Source organism: Sorghum bicolor, chromosome 5, assembly GCF_000003195.3.
Source record: "Sorghum bicolor cultivar BTx623 chromosome 5, Sorghum_bicolor_NCBIv3, whole genome shotgun sequence".
NCBI classification, from domain to species: Eukaryota; Viridiplantae; Streptophyta; class Magnoliopsida; order Poales; family Poaceae; genus Sorghum; species Sorghum bicolor.
Genome location: NC_012874.2, coordinates 53,774,709 through 53,794,417, shown reverse-complemented (window position 1 = coordinate 53,794,417; position 19,709 = coordinate 53,774,709). Strand labels below are relative to the sequence as shown.

The window sequence follows — 19,709 nt, the reverse complement described above, 5'->3', positions numbered from 1 at the left end:
CAACGCCGACGCCCTTTTTTTTATACTACAGACAGTTGAAGTTATCACGCGCCTGTGGTGTAAAAAGGGCGGTGTTAGAACTACGAACCGTCTGTGAAAGATGCATTTTTACAGGCGGTTTTCCTAACTGAACCGCCTGTAGAAATCATGCATTTCTACAGGCGGTTTTCCTAACAAAACCGCCTGTAGAAATCATATATTTCTACATACGGTTCTCCTAAGAAACTGTCTGTAAAAATCATATTTCTACAGACGGTTTGTTAAGAAACTCTAAAGCCGCCTGTAGAAATAATTTGAAATTAATTTTTTGAGTTTTTCAAGTGACCTCGTTTGAAAAAACTGTCAAAATAAAAGTTGTAGATCTCGAAAAGTTATGAAACTTTGTAGTTGATAATTTTTTCATTTGACATCATCTTGTCGTCGAAAACTACGTTTGAATTTCTTAAATTTGAAATTCAAATTTTGTAAATGACCTCGGATGGAAAAAACTTCCAATATAAAAGTTGTAGATCTTAAAAAGTTATGAAACTTTGTAGTTGACAACTTTTCCATTGGAATCCGTTTAGAGCCTCAAATAATCAATATATGATCGGTTTGGGATAATATGTGGGGAACTAAACTCTAATATAGACACAAGTGAGTGATAGGTGGAGTGGTAGAGGAGGCTACACGTAAGGGCAAGGTCTCAGATTCGAATCCCACCGGCCGCGAAGCACGCGAAAAAAGCGCGACTTCGACGGAGACAAAATCTTTTTTTTTTCCTATTTTTAAAAACCGATTTCCTATTTTCTAGAAAAACGGTTGGCATAACTGAACCGCCTGTAGAAATACATTTTCACAGGCGGTTCTTAGTTACCGCCTGTAGAAATGTCTTATTTCTACTGATCTCCAGCGCAGGCGGTGCTGAAAAACGCAAGTAGAAATAGGTGTAGGACGACTGGACGAGTGCCGAGTCCATAGCATGTTGCTAACTACTACTCCGATCTGATGCCTAGCGTGTCATGTCACGGTATGTCACTACCAAATTAACTATTTTTACTATCGGTTTGTTCTAAATAAAACTAAAGAAATCTAATCAAGTTATGAAAAAAATGCAGCAATGACATCAAATCTGTTTAGTTGAGATAAATACCTGTTTGGACCTAAAAATAAAGATGACGCTGGAAGAGGAGTACAAGCTCTCAACAACTCTTTGTGGGGTTATCACGGGATCGTCTATGTAAACACTGAGTCAACATGCCACGTTAACTGCCGAATCAGATAAATACTATTTGGACCAAAAAATGAAGATGACGCTAGCTGGAAGGAGAGGACTAGAGGAGTACAAGCTCTCAGCTCTTTGTGGGATTATCACGGAAATTCGACGCCTGCTAATGTCAGAATTTCTTTCTTTCAGTATTTGCGTGTGTCCTAGAAATTGTAATAAGAGTGCTAATGCTATCGCAGCATACCGTTGCCGTGTTCCCACTAACGATCAAGTGACGTGGGATGATGTATACCCTCCCTCCCTAGATGTCTCGTTTTCGCTTAAAAAAATTCAACGTTGACTAAATATATATTAAAAATAATAATATTTATAATACATAATTAGTATCATTAATAAATATTTAAATCTAATTTTTTTAATAAATTTATTTGAAGATAAGCCTAATGAGTAATAAAGTTTTGCTCTCTAAAAAAATGAGACCTGACTAAGGTTATTTGGTTAGGGCTGTTTTTTAATACCTATCGCATTCGAATGTTTAGACATATATATAGAGTACTAAATACACAACTAGAGAATAATTTGTGAGACGGTTTTTAAGCCTGATTAGTCTATGATTAAACATTAATTATTATACCTACAAATGTGCTAACTACCTATTAAATTTTAGCACTTTCAACCAAACACCCCCTAACTTGAAGGCCTAAAATCATATTTTGAGCACACGTCCAACTAACTTTGGGACCTGTCATGAATTTTCACTCTAAAAGGTTAATATCACAGGAAGATTGTCTTTGTTAAAGGCATGTTTGGTATAGCTCATAATAGTTTTATGAGTTGTTGTGAGCTTTTTTACCCCTAGGCTCTGTAATTAATATGTATCACAGAGTCCAAGACAATTAATTACATATTATTTATGGTATTTTGCTGATGTGGCAGCATATTTATTGAAGAAATAGGTAGAAAAAAAGACTCCAAGTCTTATTTAGACTCTAAGTCCATATCGTTCGAGGTAATAAATAACTTACTTTATGATAAAGTCTGCATTACAAGTGCTCTCATGGAGTTATTTTTTCTAAAAAAACAGCTTTAGAGCAACTCCAACAGCTTTGCTATTCATATTATGGAGGACTTTTAGAACTTTTATAGTAGAAAAATAGGCTCCAACAGATGTGCTATTTAGTTTTGTAAAATAGAAAGTTTGCTATTCCTTGATTTTCGTGGGCCATATATAGCCAACCACTAAGTACTGGCTATCTGATAGCAAGGCTATTGTAAACCTCTTCTCTTTTAAGAAGTTATCTATTTTACAAAATGACTAAATATTAGAATTTAGCTACTTATTTTAGCCAAGCTTTTAGAGATGCTCTTACTAGTTACTAGTTAAGTTGAGCTGTGTCAAAAGTCCAAGGATGCCCTTATGACACTGCTGACGTGGCCACATCGTGGGGGTCTTTGAGTCAAAACTACCAACGGTGCAGATCCATGGTCCTCCGGTCTCCACACCGAAGCCTCGCCGCCGCCTGCCATGCCGCCGCTTCTCCCAGCCGCTGGCGGATCCGTCGCTCGTCTCCCCTGCGCGTCCATCCGCCTGCTCTGCACCGCCATGGCCCCTCCTGAGACCACCTCCCCATCCCACGTCCTCGCTCTGCCGCCCATCGCCCGGTCCCCCGATGCGGACGAGCTCGCGCGAGTCCTCCTCGCGCACCACAACCCATTCCACCCGGCCGAGTCACCGCTCCAGCTCCTCTCCGGTGGCGGCGTCTCCCTCACCGGGGGCCTCCTCGTCCAGCTCCTCCTCCGCCTCCGCGGCGCGTCCAAGCTCGCCCTCTCGCTCCTCCACGCCGCGCGCCTCCACCCATCCTTCGTCAACACGCGCCCCCCGCCCGACGCCTACGACGCTGTGGTCGACGCCCTCGCCCGCGCGCGCCAGTTCGACGCCGCATGGCGGGTCGTCGTTGACGCCTCCGCCGACGGCGCCGCTTCGCCACGCTCGTTCGCAGTGCTCGCCAGGAGGTACGTCGCCGCGGGAATGACGCGGCAGGCGGTCCGCGCGTTCGACGACATGGAGGCGTTTGTTGGGAGGGAGGCCAATTCCGCCGAGTTTGCCACGTTGCTCGACACGCTCTGCAAGTACAAGTACCCGAAGGTTTTTGATTTGGAAACCTATAGTTGCATTTTGGTGATATGACTGTTGTTTGATTGGTTGGTTAGCACTTCATTTTTCAGTATTTTGATGAAAATGTGGCGTGTTTTCTGTGAATTGTTCATTTAGATGCTAACTTTATCGTTTAGCCTCTGATGCTCTTGAACTGAATGAGTTCAGTGTAAAAGATTTTATGCTGAATTCTTGGCTTGTCGGAAACTTGTAAGCCATTTCTGTAGATTCGAGTGACAGTTCATTGCTTTGAAGTAGCCCCTTCATCTTCAGATGAGATGTCATTCGGTTTCTGCAAATTGTGGAGTATATGGAGAAATATTAATACACTTGGTGTGATAGATTTTTGGTTTTCTGTACGATTGGTATAGTTGACCCTACCTATTGACTCAAGATTCATAGGAAGGGGGAACCCAGGCGTAGTGGGATGTAGACTTCAGTTGTTTTGGTACTTTTGCACTACCTACATCTTACTATTGATTTTGTAACTGGCTTTCACCGGCATGTCAGTAGGCCTTTTAGAAAGTGAACAACCAATAGTTCTCCGCAGGCGCTAGCGCTATCTTGTTCGCTTTTTTCAACTGAAGTCGCGCGTAGTGCCAACTAACTGATAGCTGATAGAACGCGAAGCCCTGACTCTGATTATCCAACATACCGCGGCTCTTTGTGGCCTGGCTTCAAGATCCTAGCTTTTCATTGTAGTTTGGTGTCTGAATGAATATTGGTGTTCCATAATTGTAGTTTAATGGTGATCAGTGTGTATTAACTTCTAATGAAACTGTAGTTATCTGCTATCTGGATGATTCATTCAGTTTCTGACCTTTTTCTTACATTCTGATGTATACAAGTGTTTGCTCGGAGACAGGGGCAGAGTCAGGTATCTGGCGAGGTCAGGCGGCCGCCATGCCTAAAATCCATAGAAAAGACTAAGTATCTGTTGTATATATACGCAATATACGTCAATAAGTGCTGCCCTGCTTGGTCTTTTTTGGGCCTGATGGTGATGCACGTACCTGGCAAACCCAAGGCAAAAGGATAGCCATTACATAGTTGTATTATAGATGTTTGATCTTTATAAACCTCGCCACACCTAAGAATTGTTCCTGCCTCTGCCACACACCTAAGAATTTTGTGGTATGAGAGTTGCACACATGTGAATCCTCAATATTCATATTTTCATATGAATTGTTTTGTGTTACGCTGGTTTATTTTGAGCAATAGATTACTTAAACATATATATTGTCTCTGTTGGGTGCTTATGATCTCTGTCTACGCCATCTTTGAGATCAACCACAATATGGCAATTTATTATTCTAAAATGAAATGGCATATTGGTCAAAGGTAGCATGAATAGTAGATTGATTAAGATAGGTACAAGGTGTGTACAATATATATAGGCAAGGATGACCTGGGGTTTTATAAAACAATACCCAATCAGGGGGATCCTTGCCTAATAGCCAATTATCTTTTTTTTTCCTCAAACAACGCAGGAGAGCTGCGTGTCATTTCATTAAGGTAGAAGAAAGGTCTTACAAGGGTCAAGAAAGACCCAGCTAACACACCCACACACACTCACACACACACACACACACACACACACACCAGACACAAACCCCTTGGGAACTAAGTTACAGACTTGACTTTCATAAGCGACCAAGATCCTTCAAGCTTTATGTCTCAAAGGGCCGCGACCTGAGAACAAGTTCCTGGAGCTTGGAGGCACCGGCTGAGCACCAAAGTTCCCCCTCCGAGCTAATAGCTCTAAAAACCTCCTGAATGTTCGGCCTCTTGTTATCAAACACACAAGAGTTGCGATGCTTCCATATCTCCCATGCCACCAAAATTATTAAAGAGTTGAGGCCTTTACGTATTTCTTTTGGGACAGCAGCAATTGATCTCTTCCACCACCTCGAGAAACGAGACACATTATGCTGTGGTGCCACAAGCAACAGACCTATTTGTTCCAAAACCAAGGTCCAGACTTGTCGAGCAAAAACACAGCCCACTAGCAGATGATTTATTGTTTCATCCACTTGATCACATAAGGGACAAGATTCTGGATGTGGCAGATTTCTTTTTGCTAGCCGGTCAGCTGTCCACACCCGATTATAATAGCCAATTATCTACCATATAAGCCCTGGGCGCCTAGGCCCATGTGGCCAACCCAATAATCCTCATTCTAACAGTATCTATAAGGGCTTCAGGACACAGAAACTAGACATTTTGCTTACTGCTTATGGTTGCTATTGTTCACTAAACTTGGTTCTCTAGTTTATTGAAGAGGCTTTTATCAAATTAAGATTTTTTTTTGCTTTATGTTCAGCCTATAGTAACCTGAGAATTTGCTACCTTTCAGTATGATGTCCTTCTAATTTTTTATTCTTGCTTTGTGTATTTCATTAAAGTTGGAGTTACCATTTTATACTCTAATCTCATCTCAATAACTTGTCTGTAACTGAGTATGGAATCTTATGACACAGTTTTCGATAATATTATTCTGGATTGTGATTTTGAATGCCAATTTTAGTGACTTACCTAAAAAGAAGATGACTTCAGTTAAGAGATCTTTTTTTTTTGTGAGGTTATTTGTGTTGCCTATGAGCTACAGCCTTATCATGAAGTTAACATCTTACTAATGTAGCCTGTAGCTACCATAACTAGTGGTTAAATTCTTCAATGATAGTGACTGCATGAGCAGTGGTGCTTATGGTTTGAGTGGAAGCCTCTGATTTTGAATTGATAACCAAACTAGTTAAACCAGAAAGTTAATAAAAACACTATATGGCTACCTAGTGTTTCAACTTCATTCCTCAGCTATGAGCTATCACTCTAACCTTGGTTAGCTTATTATTTTCTCTTTTTGAGCAATCATGAGATTCAGTTACTAATTTTTTCTTTTCAAATTTTTATCACCATTGCAGGTTGCTACAGAGATATTTAATAAGAGGAAATACAAGTATAATCCAAATGAAAAGATGTACACTATTTTAATATATGGATGGTGCAAGGTTAACCGGAATGACATGGCTCGGAAGTTCCTAAAAGATATGCTTGATCATGGGATAGAACCCAACATAGTTACTTACAACATTCTTCTAAATGGTATCTGCAGACATGCAAGTTTGCACCCTGATTACAGATTTGATAGAACTGTTCATTCAGCAGAGGATGTCTTGAAGGAGATGCGTGACAGGGGAATTGAACCGGATGTAACCAGCTACTCAATCATCCTGCATGTTTACAGTCGTGCACATAAACCTGAGTTGTGTGTCTGTATGTTCCGCTCAATGAAAGATAGAGGCATTTGCCCCACAGTGGCAACATACACGTCTGTGATAAAGTGCCTTGCCTCCTGTGGGAGATTGGAAGATGCTGAAACCTTGCTTGATGAGATGGTTGCTGAGGGAGTATGTCCCTCCCCAGCTACCTACAATTGCTTCTTCAAGGAGTATCGGGGGAGAAATGATGTGAGTGGTGCCTTGCAACTGTATAATAAGATGAAGCAACCTGGTTCACTGACTGCACCGGATATTCACACTTACAACATATTGCTTGGAATGTTTATAAAGTTGAATCGACACGGATCTGTTAAGGACATTTGGAGCGATATGTGTGAAAGCACTGTAGGTCCTGATCTTGATTCATACACCTTGTTGATCCATGGCTTTTGTGCAAGTCAGAAGTGGAGGGAGGCATGCCAGTTCTTCATGGAGATGATAGAGAAAGGTTTTCTTCCCCAAAAGATCACCTTTGAGACGCTGTACCGTGGCCTAATACAGGCAGACATGCTTAGGACCTGGAGGAGGCTAAAGCGAAGGGTTGATGAAGAAGCAGCAAAATTCGGTGATGAATTCAAACTCTATCACATGAAGCCATATAAGAGGTGATCTGTTCATCATCGGGTTGCTGCCACTGAAAATTTGTTGTCCCTAACAAAATAGTGCAGTTGTGACCGATGCTGATTTCTTGAGCTCGATCTGTGGGGAATGGTAGTGGAGGAGCTGGAGCAGGGTCTCTGGCACCGAGAATGCAAGATGCCAGTGGAGTCCATAAATATGCTCAACAAGGGGTTGCACGACAACAAAGTGTGCCTGGGTCGTCACATGCGACATCACCTTATGGTGTTTGCAACCTTTCGTGCTGCAGGAGTTCTCCAATACCACGGTGATGATGGTGTTTGCAACCTTTCGTGCTGCTGGAGTTCTCCAATCTACACATCAAGGATGGGATCCTGGAGCTGGGGGTGGTTTCGGTGATCACTGGTTTTGACTCACACTGAGGCAACTTGGACTTTGGCACTTATCATGCCAGTGACCGGGCTCGTTGATGCAGGCACCGGCGGCCTTGCTTAAGGTTCCCATTGGAACAAGACAGAGGCCAGGGCCGCATCCAATCACAACAATGGCTGCTGCCACTATGATCAAGACTACGAAAAGTTTCCTCTACGGCCCTTACATGCTGCCGGGCCGGCTCCACTCTGCCAAAGTGCTAACCCGACTCAATTGGACTTCCCACACCGCATTGCAGCTTCCACGCTTCAAAATTAACCATGCCATGCAGCCAATCGACGCCAGCAAGCACGGCCAGACAGGGATGGAAAATGAAAAATAGATATCTGAATTATCCAGCGTTAGTATCAGTTAAAACTTTATTAATATTGATATCTATATTCTTATCGTGGATACTAAATGAATGTATTGTAATTCGTTTTTCAGTTTTCTCTGTTCGATTCTAAATCTGTATTCTAAAAAATATTGAATATCCGTTCGTATGGAAGAACAATGTATGATGAATCTATTTAAAAGTTTTATTTCTATAAATAATGACTAGTTATTTAATTTTAATATTAATAATGATGCATGGAAACTATTTGGTAGTATATTTATAATAGGTTTAGTATTACTAATTGGATATTAAATTCAGTATATATCACATTAATCCCAAAGACAACAGAGGTTGATCAGGTGAAGGATTTCAGATCCATTAGCCTGGTTCATAACTTTTCTAAGTTGGTGAGCTAATTTATTGGGAGAGAAAAACATTGTTGGTTGGTAGAAAAAGTACGGCTTATAAGGCAAACGAACTGGCTCTAAAATGCTTGCAAACAGATTAACAAGTCACCTCGATCAGATGGTCTCCCCTAATCAAAATGCATTTATCAAATATTGATCCATACAAGATAATTTTATGTTGGTCCAGCAAACTGTGAGATTCATGTATTCCCAATAGCAGCCTAGAATCTTACTTAAATTGGACAGTACTAAGGCTTTTGATTCGGTATCTTGGTCGTTCCTCCTAGAGGTACTTAGTAAATTGGGTTTTGGCTCGGGATGGCGAGACATTTTGTGTGACCTATTGGTATCTTCTTCAACTCAATGGTACCCCTAAGATTTCATTCAACATAGAAAAGGACTCCGTCAAGGGATCTCCTCTCTCCGATGCTCTTTATTATGGTCATAGATGTATTAAAATGAATGGTTACAAGGGCTTCTGAGGGTCTAGAACACCAATTTGGCACATGATTTCCCTCTTCACGGATGATGCTTCAAATCCTAGAGTTGCCTTAAGTCAAACTTTTAAACTTTGGCTAAATTTCTAAAAAAAACGTTAAGATTTATAGTACCGATCTAGTATCATTAGATTTATCATATAAAATATTTTCATAAGATACTCATTTTATATCATATATATTGATGCTCTTTTCTATAAAGTTGGTCAAGTTTTAAAAAGTTTGACTGACACGGATTCTAGGAATTGAAGCTTTCAGGGACAGAGTGAGTACTCCCTCTGTCCATTTTTAATTGTCGCCGTTGGTGTGCGTGCCACAAGTTTGACTCGATTTGTAGAAAATACGTGCAACATTTGTATCTCTAAATAAATTTGTTAAAAAACTAGATTCAAAGATCTTTCTAATGATACTAATTATGTATTATAAATATTAATATTTTTTAATATATAATTACTGGTAGTTGTTTTTCGGGAAGCGTAAGCGACAATTAAAAAGGGACGGAGGGAGTATGTCTTAACAGCCATGCTGATCTATCTAGCCATGGTAATTGAATTACCTCCTTGAGCGATTAAAGCCATTGATAAAATTAGAAGAGGGTTCGTGTGGAGAGGATGCAAGGAAGCAAAGGGTGGGCTTTGTCTCATTGCTTGGCCCAAGGTTTGTCGAGCCAAGGAGCTTGGATGTCTAGGAATCTCTAATCTAAAATATCTAGCTACTGCACTAAGAATAAGATAGCCATGGCTCAAGAAATCTGATCCTAATAAACCCTAGGCAAGTCTGCCACTTCAAGTAAGCAAGGATGTTGAATGCCTTCTCTCTCTGGCCACTGTTACTAAAATTGGTGATGGAGCCAATGCTCTTTTTTGGAAGGATAAATGGTTGACTGGTAAGAGCTTCCAAGATCTTGCATCCGTATGCTCTAGTATAAAAAAGAATATCAAGCAAATGCACTGTGATGGTCGCTCTTGATAAGGAGAAATGACTAGAAGATATTTTAGGGGGAAATATCAGCACAAGCATTAATGGAATATTTTGAATTATAGGATTTATCAGAGAGAGTGGTACTACAGGAGGGGATTCCTAATAGTCATATTTGGAGGCTTTGAGCCTCAGGAGAATATACAACTAAACCTGCCTATGATGCACTATTTGAGGGTGCCCTCAGTTTTACCCCCATATGAGCGCATCTGGAAACCTTCGGCGCCTCCTAAATGTCACTTCTTCATGTAGTTGATTGCTCACAATCGTTGTTGGTAGTAGATAGGTTGGCTCGGTGAGGTCTTCCTCACCCAGAGCAGTGTCTACTATGTGATCAAGAGGAAGAGAACATCCCGCACCTCCTCATTGGATGTGTGTTTGCAAGACAATTTTGGTATGACATCCTACATAGCATCGGTCTTGCAACACTTGCCCTGTAGCCAGTCGATTCCTCCTTTTAATGCTTGGTGGGTGAAAGGTCCTAATATAGCTAGAGGGGGGTGAATAGCTTTTAAAAATTCTACAAAGCACTAGAGCAAAAGATTAGTATAACAAATGGCATAATGCAGATTTGCTCTAGCTCTAAAAGGGTTGCAAGCCATCTATTCAACAATTCTAGTAGCTATAATCTTTAGGATCAACTAAACACTAAGTCACAACAGTAGATTTTTTCATCTATTGCAGTAGATTTTTTCGTCTATTGCAGTAGATTTTTTTCATTGTTGTAATGAATATTTTTCGATGTTTCAATATATGTTTATCGAAAAATATCTACCAGGCATAATGCAGTATATATTTTTCGTCTATTGCAGTAGATTTTTTTCATTGTTGTAATAGATATTTTTTGATGTTTCAATATATGTTTATCAATGTTGCAGTTTGGGAAGGGGGATATAAGTGCATTGGGGAGCAGAGGTGTCGCCAACGGCACAACAGGGGTGGGGGTGCTCTTGCGGTGGGGGCGAGGCGATCAAATGGGGATGGAGATCGAAATGAGGTGTGGGGCATGCATGGGGTGTCCCGATCGAAGCTGACGGGAGATAGGGACGTGTTGGGAAGCGAAGAAAGGTGGTTCCCATCTTCTATTCCATGCAAGCGGGGCGGACGTGATCTCATGCATGGTGTTTGAACTGGTTCAACTTATTTGTTGTAGCAGTTTATTCGGTGTTGTTGCAATAACATATTCATAGTGTTGCAACTGGTTCAACTTATTTTATTGCAGCAACTTATTTGGTGTTATTGGAATAACATGTTCATGGTGTTTCAGTCGTTTCATCCTATTGTTATAGCGGCAAGTGGGGGAGGAGAAGCTGAGGGCGGGCTAGGGGGAGACCTAGCGACGGGACATAGGTGCTGGGGGCCAGCGGGATGGAGTGGTAGGCGGCGAGGTTGGGGGGGGGCGGCGAGCGGATCCCGTACACATGGGGAGCGGGGGCAGGTTCCTTGCATGGGGAGTGGAAGTGGTTCCTTTCTCCTCCATGCGAGGGCGGGCAGAGTCGTGTTCCTATCTCTACTTTCTTCTCTTTTTCTTTTTCTATAGGGACGGGTGAGGGCAGGATGTGTAAGAAGACTCGTGTTCGGACGTTAGCACCTGGATCGGACGTCCGAGCATTAGCAGTACCGATGTTTTTTACTAGCAAACATGCACATATGTTGCAATGAAACCTAAGTATGGAATTGTTTGCAAACTGTATCCTATTCACTTGAACTTATCTGCCGAATCTACCAGTCATTTAATAATATTTTTCTCTCATAATAAATCAGCAAACAGTATTTTCAATCAGGCAAGCGAATAGAGTGACATAGATGCAATAGTGCAATCTATGATGAGAGCTGCCATGTAAAAAATCGAGTCGGACTTGTCCCATAACCAAATTGAAGTTAAGATATATTTTATGAGTATAAATATTTTATGTGTTTATTAAAGATATACTTTAATTCGATTTAGTCATATTATTATCAAGATTAACTTGTATTATAGATGCCACCAGCATCATATGTAAATTACAGCTTTGAATTATATATATATAAGGTAAACTCATACAAAATAGATAAATAATATTTCATTGTTTTCATAAATGTTTGATAATTTTTTTTCTCGATGCAACTATAAACATATTTGATAGTTTAGAAAAAAATATATACAGCATAATATCTATTAGTATCTCCTAAGATTGCAATAATGGATGTAGCCAAGATTTTAAACACGTCTTAAATTGTTTTAGTTGTTTAGTTTGGTTAATTGATTCGAATTCGATCACGAGTAAATTTGCGGGACTTTGGACGGTACCCTGTGCCGGCAGGCAGCGCGGGAATAAAAAGCACGGAGCATGCGCTTTGCTAACAAGATCCCTCTCATGTGAAATATGCATGAATTAAAAAAAAATCATAACTACTAAATTAGATATCCAAATTAAATTATGATTGTACCATCACATTTCTTGTAATAAATCTTTGAAAACAAGATCCTCTATCAATATATTTAGACAAATTTTTATTAACAAAAATTAATCTTATAAAAATAAAATATTATTAAGTAGAGACAATGTTTTAGGTTCAGAAAACAATGTCCCATCTTCATAAGAAAAATATTCTCAAAATTGTGGTTTTAGGTTCATGATATTGGTACTATAATATGCACAAAAATAAATAAATAAATACATAACATAAATAGCCTATGAACATAAAAAACATAAATGCATAACATAAAATAAATAAATAAATACAAAACATAAATGCAAAAAAATAAATAAAATAACATAGAAAATAATAGACATACCATGTGAATATCAAAAAATAATAAAAAAAGAAAAAAGAAAGAAAAGAAAGGTAAACAGATATAAAATAATAATAAAAATATAAAACAGAAAAAAATAAAATAAATGATGCACAAAAAAGAAAAAGAAAAACTTAAATAAAGATTAAAAAATTAAGAAACATGAATGAAAGGAAAATATATAATTAGTACTGAAACAAGAAAATAAGTAAAATAAATGAAAGAGAAAAAGAAATTATAAAAAAAGAACATTACATGTATAACAGGCGAATATCAAAAAAGAAAAGAAAGAAAAAAAAATAAATCTCTACTATAATTGAAATATTCTCCAGACAATTCCACCTGCAAGATCAACGACTTACAATACATGTCCTACAGATTTGACGGCCCAGATTAGAAGTATGATCACGACCTTACACACGCACACCTCGTCAATCGCAAAAAGACCGCAACACACGCACGTCTGTCATCCTGCTGGCTGGCCTCCTCCAGGATCCGGCATCTCCTCCCGTGGCCATGATCGACCTGGTCGGTGTTGAGATAGGATCCCTGAAGCTCAGCGCTATGCACACACCGGCGCGCCAGGATCTACGCCCTTGGCCTCACGTCATCTGCGGCGCGATCATGGCGTGCTGGCCCAGCTAGAGAGATCGCGGTGACCGTCGGGCGACCGGCAGCTTCGCGTGCTACCGATCCACGCAGGCCTCCTCTGCCACGGGCGGTGGTCGATGCGGTTTTGCACATGGCTGTGGTCACGGCGCTCGGCTTCCTCTTGATCAGGTACCTCAGGCTGCTCGTCCTCGAGGCGGGCGTGCTGCTCCGCCACCCGGCCGCGCGTAGATCCTGGCTGGACCAGCACGCCGTGATCACGCCGCAGACGGAGGTCAAGGGCAGAGGCATGTCGCCGCAAACGCGTGGTCAGGTTCGTCCTCAACATCCACCCCAAACGCGCGGGGGGTTCAGCGGCGTCTGGAACGAGTAGACTGATATGAAGGTTGAAGCTGTTGTCGGCGTCGGCGAGCAACTGCCGCGGATCGAAGTAGAAGAACATCCACCACGCCGGCGCGCGGTCTTTGGGAACCCTAACGGTTGCACTGCCGATCGCGATCCATTTTCGTACATGCCCTGCACAAGGCTTGCCAGGACGGATCGCGGGGGATGAGGGCAGGGCTAAAGCAAAGCCAAAAATACAGCTGAGCAATTTATTCATGAAACGGATTTAATCTGATGCTGCACTGCTGCTCGCTACGGTTTCACTACGGCACTATCTAGCTGAATGAGAAGAATTACAAGAAGACTGAGTTTAAACATAAGGTATCTTATTATCATTCTACTAATGAAGAGAGTGAATTAAAAAAAACTAAGAAACATCATCGATTAACTTGCTTCCTCTAGCTCTGATATTGTACCGCAGATTATGAGAAGGAGGCAAATAAAAAAGCCGGTGAAAGGAAGCAGTAGCTCAACAGGTGATCCATGTGTGTGTTCTGCATTTTTTTCTTTCGTTCTTTTGTTCGCTGCTCCTAAAAAAAAGAATGTTTCTGCATGAATCAATTTAAGCCCCCAAAGCAGCAGCATCTAATTTCTCATTACAGTTTTGACAACATGAGATTGCCCTGGAACTTCAAAGAGGACCTTTTGTGACATCATTTTTGTTTCTTGTGCTGATCATATAGGTAGACTATAGAGAGGATCATACACAACCATGGCATAAAATAAAAGCCGTTAAACCCAAGGTAACCTTCAGAGATCTAAATTATAGTTGTCAGAAATTTTCTAACTAAATATACTGAATTCTCACTTTGATCCTATTTGCAGTATCTCACTTTGAATTCTCACTTTGATCCTATTTTTTGTAAACAAGGAAAATATCCAACTAGCTACAGATGGGGATCATAGCCATGGTGGCAGTACCATGACAACCATGATAGGAAGTAGAATATCTATGGCTACGGTAAATATCAGCTACATAATCTGCTTTTTATTTATGTGAAAGAGTCCATTTATCTTAATCTTTACTGTAACAAAAAAGATAATGCAGATGGACCAAAAATCACAAATTATATTGAACGATGATAATACCGAAGCAATTGCAACTGTGGAGATCATAGCCATGGTGGCAGTACCACGACAACCATGATAGGAAGTAGAATATCTATGGCTACGGTAAATATCAGCTACATAATCTGCTTTTTATTTATGTGAAAGAGCCAATTTATCTTAATCTTTACTGTAACAAAAAAGATAATGCAGATGGACCAAAAATCACAAATTATATTGAACGATGATAATACCGAAGCAATTGCAACTGTGGAGATCATAGCCACAGCACTAAATGTCAAATATAGAACTTCATGCTTCTTATGTCACCAAGTTTCTTTTTTTGTTAATATCTCTACTACTACGACCTCATAAAAAATGGTACTCTACACAGATATTCTAACACTCGTTGGAGAAAATGAACATGCAAGAACGAAGAGGAGAGCTGAGATGACCATAGAATAGTTAAAAACAAACATTCCTGATTGGAATTGATTGTGTTTAATAATATTCCCCAAAGATAACTGTAGCGTTAGCACAGATATTATACTAGTAAGAAAAGAATAAGGAATAAATAAAAAAAAGAAACTAACTAACCTGCAGTCCCATGATTTCTGTCGGCTTCTAGTGCTCTGTCTCGCGACCAAAAGATTTCAAATTACAATGTTGTCGAGGGTATCGATAAGGGGTACCCTCACCGATGCACGTAACAAGACTATCCGTACGCAGGACGAGGCCCTCGACTCGACGCTCTGGATGTACATATACGCAGCCATCGACGTCCGCAGCCTCGAAGACGGAAATAGCGTCGAGCGAACCGATCAGGGGTCGAGCGCTAGCTACCGTCGAATACGGAAACGGGCTCGAGCGAATCGGGAAGCGTCAAGCGCAAGGACACTGTCCGCCGCCTGACGCGCGCACGAGAGCCGGGGCATTTAATGCACCTGCCGTTTTCCCACCTAACACACTGACCACGGGAAGCGTGATAGGAAACAGACACCCGTCCCATCGTTCTTTTTGCAGCCTTTCCCACCAAACAATCCAGGGCGTGTCAGGACGCAGGAAACGAGGATGGGACGTCTAATCGGGACCCCCTCGAGGCATCCAAGGTCAGCGCTCCGGATATCGGCACATTACACGGCGTCCGACCCTCGACCGAACAGAGTTCCATCCTGGGGACGAGTTGGGTGTCGACTGACAACACCACAACCACCCTGCCGGATCTGCCGCTATACCGTACAAGCGTGCGACCGTTGAACCAACACAAGACGGCGCGCAGAGCAGAATGCAGGGGCACGCGTAATCATCACCAGGCTAGCAAGACGGGACGGCTCGAGGCCATACCGGTACGGAAGCCTCGAGTAGGTCGGCGCTCCATGCTGCTATCGACCCCTACTCTGACACCTATACATGTACCCTGGGTCTCTCCTTGGAGCTATAAAAGGAGGGACTCAGGAATAGAACGCAAGGCTACACCATACGCAGTAGAGCTCACACACTCCATACCCCGCTTGTATTCACCCCTGTACAAGCACTTAGGTGCGAGATAATACAGACTTCCATCCCCCGCTGGACGTAGGGCCTTCTCTTGCCCGAACCAGGATAAATCTTTGTGTCTTCTTGCATCACCATCTGGGAAAGGGAGCACGCATACAAATTTACTCGTTGGAGTGACCCCCCGTGGGGAAAACACCGACAGTTGGCGCGCCAGGTAGGGGTCCTGCGTGTTTTTCATCGATTTCCCACTCCTTTCCAGATGGCAGCACTCGCCTCGCCGATTCCGCGCTCCACGGTGATTTGGTTTGGGAGTCTCGAGTTCATGTCTACGGGCTCCGGCTACGACATGATCTTGCTCTCAGTCAAAGGACCGGGAGGTGCCCGCGTTGCGCCAGCACGGTTGAGGGCCCCGAGACGCCCTCGCCACCACGCCTCCCCGCCCAAGAAGAGGCACGGACAGCACCACCGCCGCCCCTCTGCCTCATCACGACCGGCAACTCGTACGAGGCAGAAGGTGAGCCGCGAGCCGGCAACACCATGTGCCGGAACCGCGGGCACGACGGCTCAACACCACACGACGACGGGAGGGGACACGTCTCGCGCGCCCTCCCCCGCCGCTGCTCAGCTACTTCCACGCGGGTTGTCTACTCCGAGAAGGGCACTGCCATTCGGATTAGACAACGCCGCGGCATCGCTCGCCAGAGCAATATGCCCAAACGACCAGACGTACGTGGAGAGACCAATGGTCCTCCCACGTGACTCTAGAGCACTACGGCCGACGTCCGAGCTGCCGGATTTCTCCCAGGTGCGAGGCCTCCGCCGCCTAGGCCCCGGGCGATACACGATCACCTCACTCAGGCAGCGGCTGCTGAAGGAGGGACGAGGATGTTTCTATGCCGCCGAGCCGGACTCTGACTCCGAGACTGATAGCTACGACCCTACAAGGGAATGCTATCACGTCGACGGGGCGGTAGAAACTACCGACGAGACGCAGGATGCTGCTGCGGGCGGTCGAGCCCCTGCAGCACAGGAAGATCCTAGGACGCCTGGGAACGACGGATAGGTTGATCCCCCTCGACAGGAAGACAGGGCTGTGCAACTTGCACAGCTGCGGGAGCTCAAGATGAAGCTCGACGAAGACCGTGAACGCCTCGTCCTGCTCGAGCAAATCCTTGAGCAAGATCTGCCCTACCCGCCGGGCGGAAGCGTCCGCAGACGCGCTCGAGAAGTACATCGATAGATCGTCAGAGATGCAGAGCCAGAACAGCCTGTCAGCCGTTTCCCTCGAGCGGGCCAGAATGTAGTGGCGGCGACGATGCTACTGCGCAACATGCCAGAGCCATCGAACTCCCAGGCTCGGCGCATTCGAGACGAGGTACAGACTCTGCTCCAGGTGGCGGCGGTTCAACAAGCCGAAAGCTCAGCTTCTCGACGGCGAGGAGCCGCCACTGAAAAGCGCGACGAGCCGCCTCAAAATGAAAAGGAAGTATCAGTCCATCAACAGCCGCCCCCTCGAGGAAGAAAGACCACTCTCGTCCTCCCCGTCGACAATCAGCATCAACACGACGCACGGCATGACATCGAAGAGAATCGACGCCGCCGGCACGGAGACGCGGTGGAGCGCGGTTACAGCGCACATCGCGGTGGGAGGTATGACAGCGACGAGGACCGGGTGGCCCCCGAGCCACCAGGCCCACGGGTGTTCAGCAGGGCGATTCGCAGCACGCCCCTGCCCAGTCTGTTCCGACCCCCGACCAGCATTGCGAAATACAATGGCGAGACCAAACCAGAGTTGTGGCTGGCCGATTTCAGGCTGGCCTATCAGCTAGGAGGCGCTCGAGGGGATGATCGAGCCATCATCAGACAGCTACCCCTCTTCCTCTCCGACACCGCCCGCCGATGGCTCGAGGAACTTCCGGCAAATCAGATCCACGACTAGGTCGATTTGGTTAGGGTCTTCGAAGGTAATTTCAAAGGGACTTACATACGGCCCGGGAACTCGTGGGACCTCAGCAAGTGCAAACAGAAGTCAGGAGAAACTCTTCGAGAATATGCTCGACGCTTCTCGAAGCAGCGCACCGAGCTGCGACACATCCCCGATCACGACGTCATCCTGGCCTTTGTCTCTGGTACCACCAGTCGAGACTTGGTGCGGGAATTGGGTCAAAATCGGCCTCAGACCGTCGACGAGCTCATGGACGTAGTGGCAAACTACGCAGCAGGGGAAGAAGCAGTCGGTGCCTTCTTCAGTTGTGAAGGAGGGAAAGGCAAGCAGCCTGCTGATGAAGACGGGACCTCCAGTCGAGGGCAGAAGAAGAACAAGAAGAAGCAGAAAGTGCGACAGTTCAAGCGGGAGAACTTCGACGACGATCTCGTCGCCGCCATGGAGCGGAAGAAGCCTCGAGGCCCCCCAGAAGGAGGTATTTTCGACAAAATGCTCGAAGAGCCATGCCCATACCATAAGGGAGGCGCCAACCACAAGCTCAAGACTGTCGAATGCTGAAAAAGCATTTCGACGGTCTAGGGTTCAAAAAGGACATGCGTGACGACTCCAAGAAAGAGAAGGGCGGCAGCAAGGAGGACAACAAGGATGACGATGGCTTCCCTGCCGTCCACGACTGCTACATGATCTATGGTGGGCCCTCGACGCAGTTGACCACGAGGCAGCGCAAAAGGGAGCACCGTGAGGTCTTCGCGGCAAGAATGGCGGTGCCCCAGTACCTCAGCTGGTCGAGCACTCCCATCACCTTCGACCGAGAGGATCACCCCGACAAGGTGGTTGCCCCAGGCGTCTACCCGCTCGTCGTCGACCCCATCATCGTCAACACCCGACTCTCAAAGGTGCTAATGGACGGAGGCAGCAACCTCAACATCATCTACCTCGAGACCCTCGACCTCCTCGGCATCGATAGGGGACGGCTCCAGCTAAGCGCCGGCGGTTTCCATGGCGTCGTGCCAGGGAAAAAGGCGCTGCCAGTAGGTCGAATCGACCTACCAGTCTGCTTTGGCACGGCGGCCAACTTCAGGAAGGAGACCCTCACCTTTGAGGTGGTTGGGTTCTGGGGCACGTACCACGCCATCATCGGGCGCCGGGCTACGCCAAGTTCATGGCCATACCCAACTACACCTACTTGAAGCTGAAGATGCCTGGACCCAAAGGCGTCATTACCGTCAGCTCCTCCTTCGAGCACGCTTACGAATGCGACGTCGAGTGCGTCAAGTATGGGGAGGCAGTCGAGAACTCCACCGAGCTCGTCACGAAACTCGAAGCCCTGGCCGCTGAGGCTCCAGAGCCCAAGCGCCACGCGGGCAACTTCGAGCCAGCAGAGGGAACCAAGAAGATCCCACTCGACCCCAACAACTCCGACGGCAAGGTGCTGACGATCAGCGCCGACCTCGACCCCAAATAGGAAGCTGTGCTCGTCGACTTTCTCCGTGCGAACGCCGACATGTTTGCATGGAGTCCCTCCAACATGCCAAGCATACCGAGGGAAGTCGCCGAGCACTCCTTGGAGATTCGAGCCGGTTCCAAGCCAGTGAAGCAGCG

General features: G+C 44.5%; 1 protein-coding gene across 1 annotated transcript; it reads left to right on the top strand.

Annotated features, from left to right (window-relative positions):
* LOC8055013 (pentatricopeptide repeat-containing protein At2g13420, mitochondrial) lies at nt 2,685–8,182 on the top strand. Its single transcript, XM_002450737.2, has 2 exons — nt 2,685–3,353; nt 6,284–8,182. Exons 1-2 carry the CDS (start codon nt 2,733–2,735, stop codon nt 7,247–7,249), a joined length of 1,587 nt encoding a protein of 528 aa, XP_002450782.1. The 5' UTR covers nt 2,685–2,732; the 3' UTR covers nt 7,250–8,182.

What these genes read in the sequence shown, in the direction of transcription:
- LOC8055013 (XM_002450737.2), top strand. Translation starts at nt 2,733, where the DNA reads ATGCCGCCGCTTCTCCCAGCCGCTGGCGGATCCGTCGCTCGTCTCCCC. An exon ending in GCAAGTACAAGTACCCGAAG is followed by an intron (nt 3,354 to 6,283) that starts GTTTTTGATTTG and finishes TCACCATTGCAG; the next exon opens with GTTGCTACAGAGATATTTAA.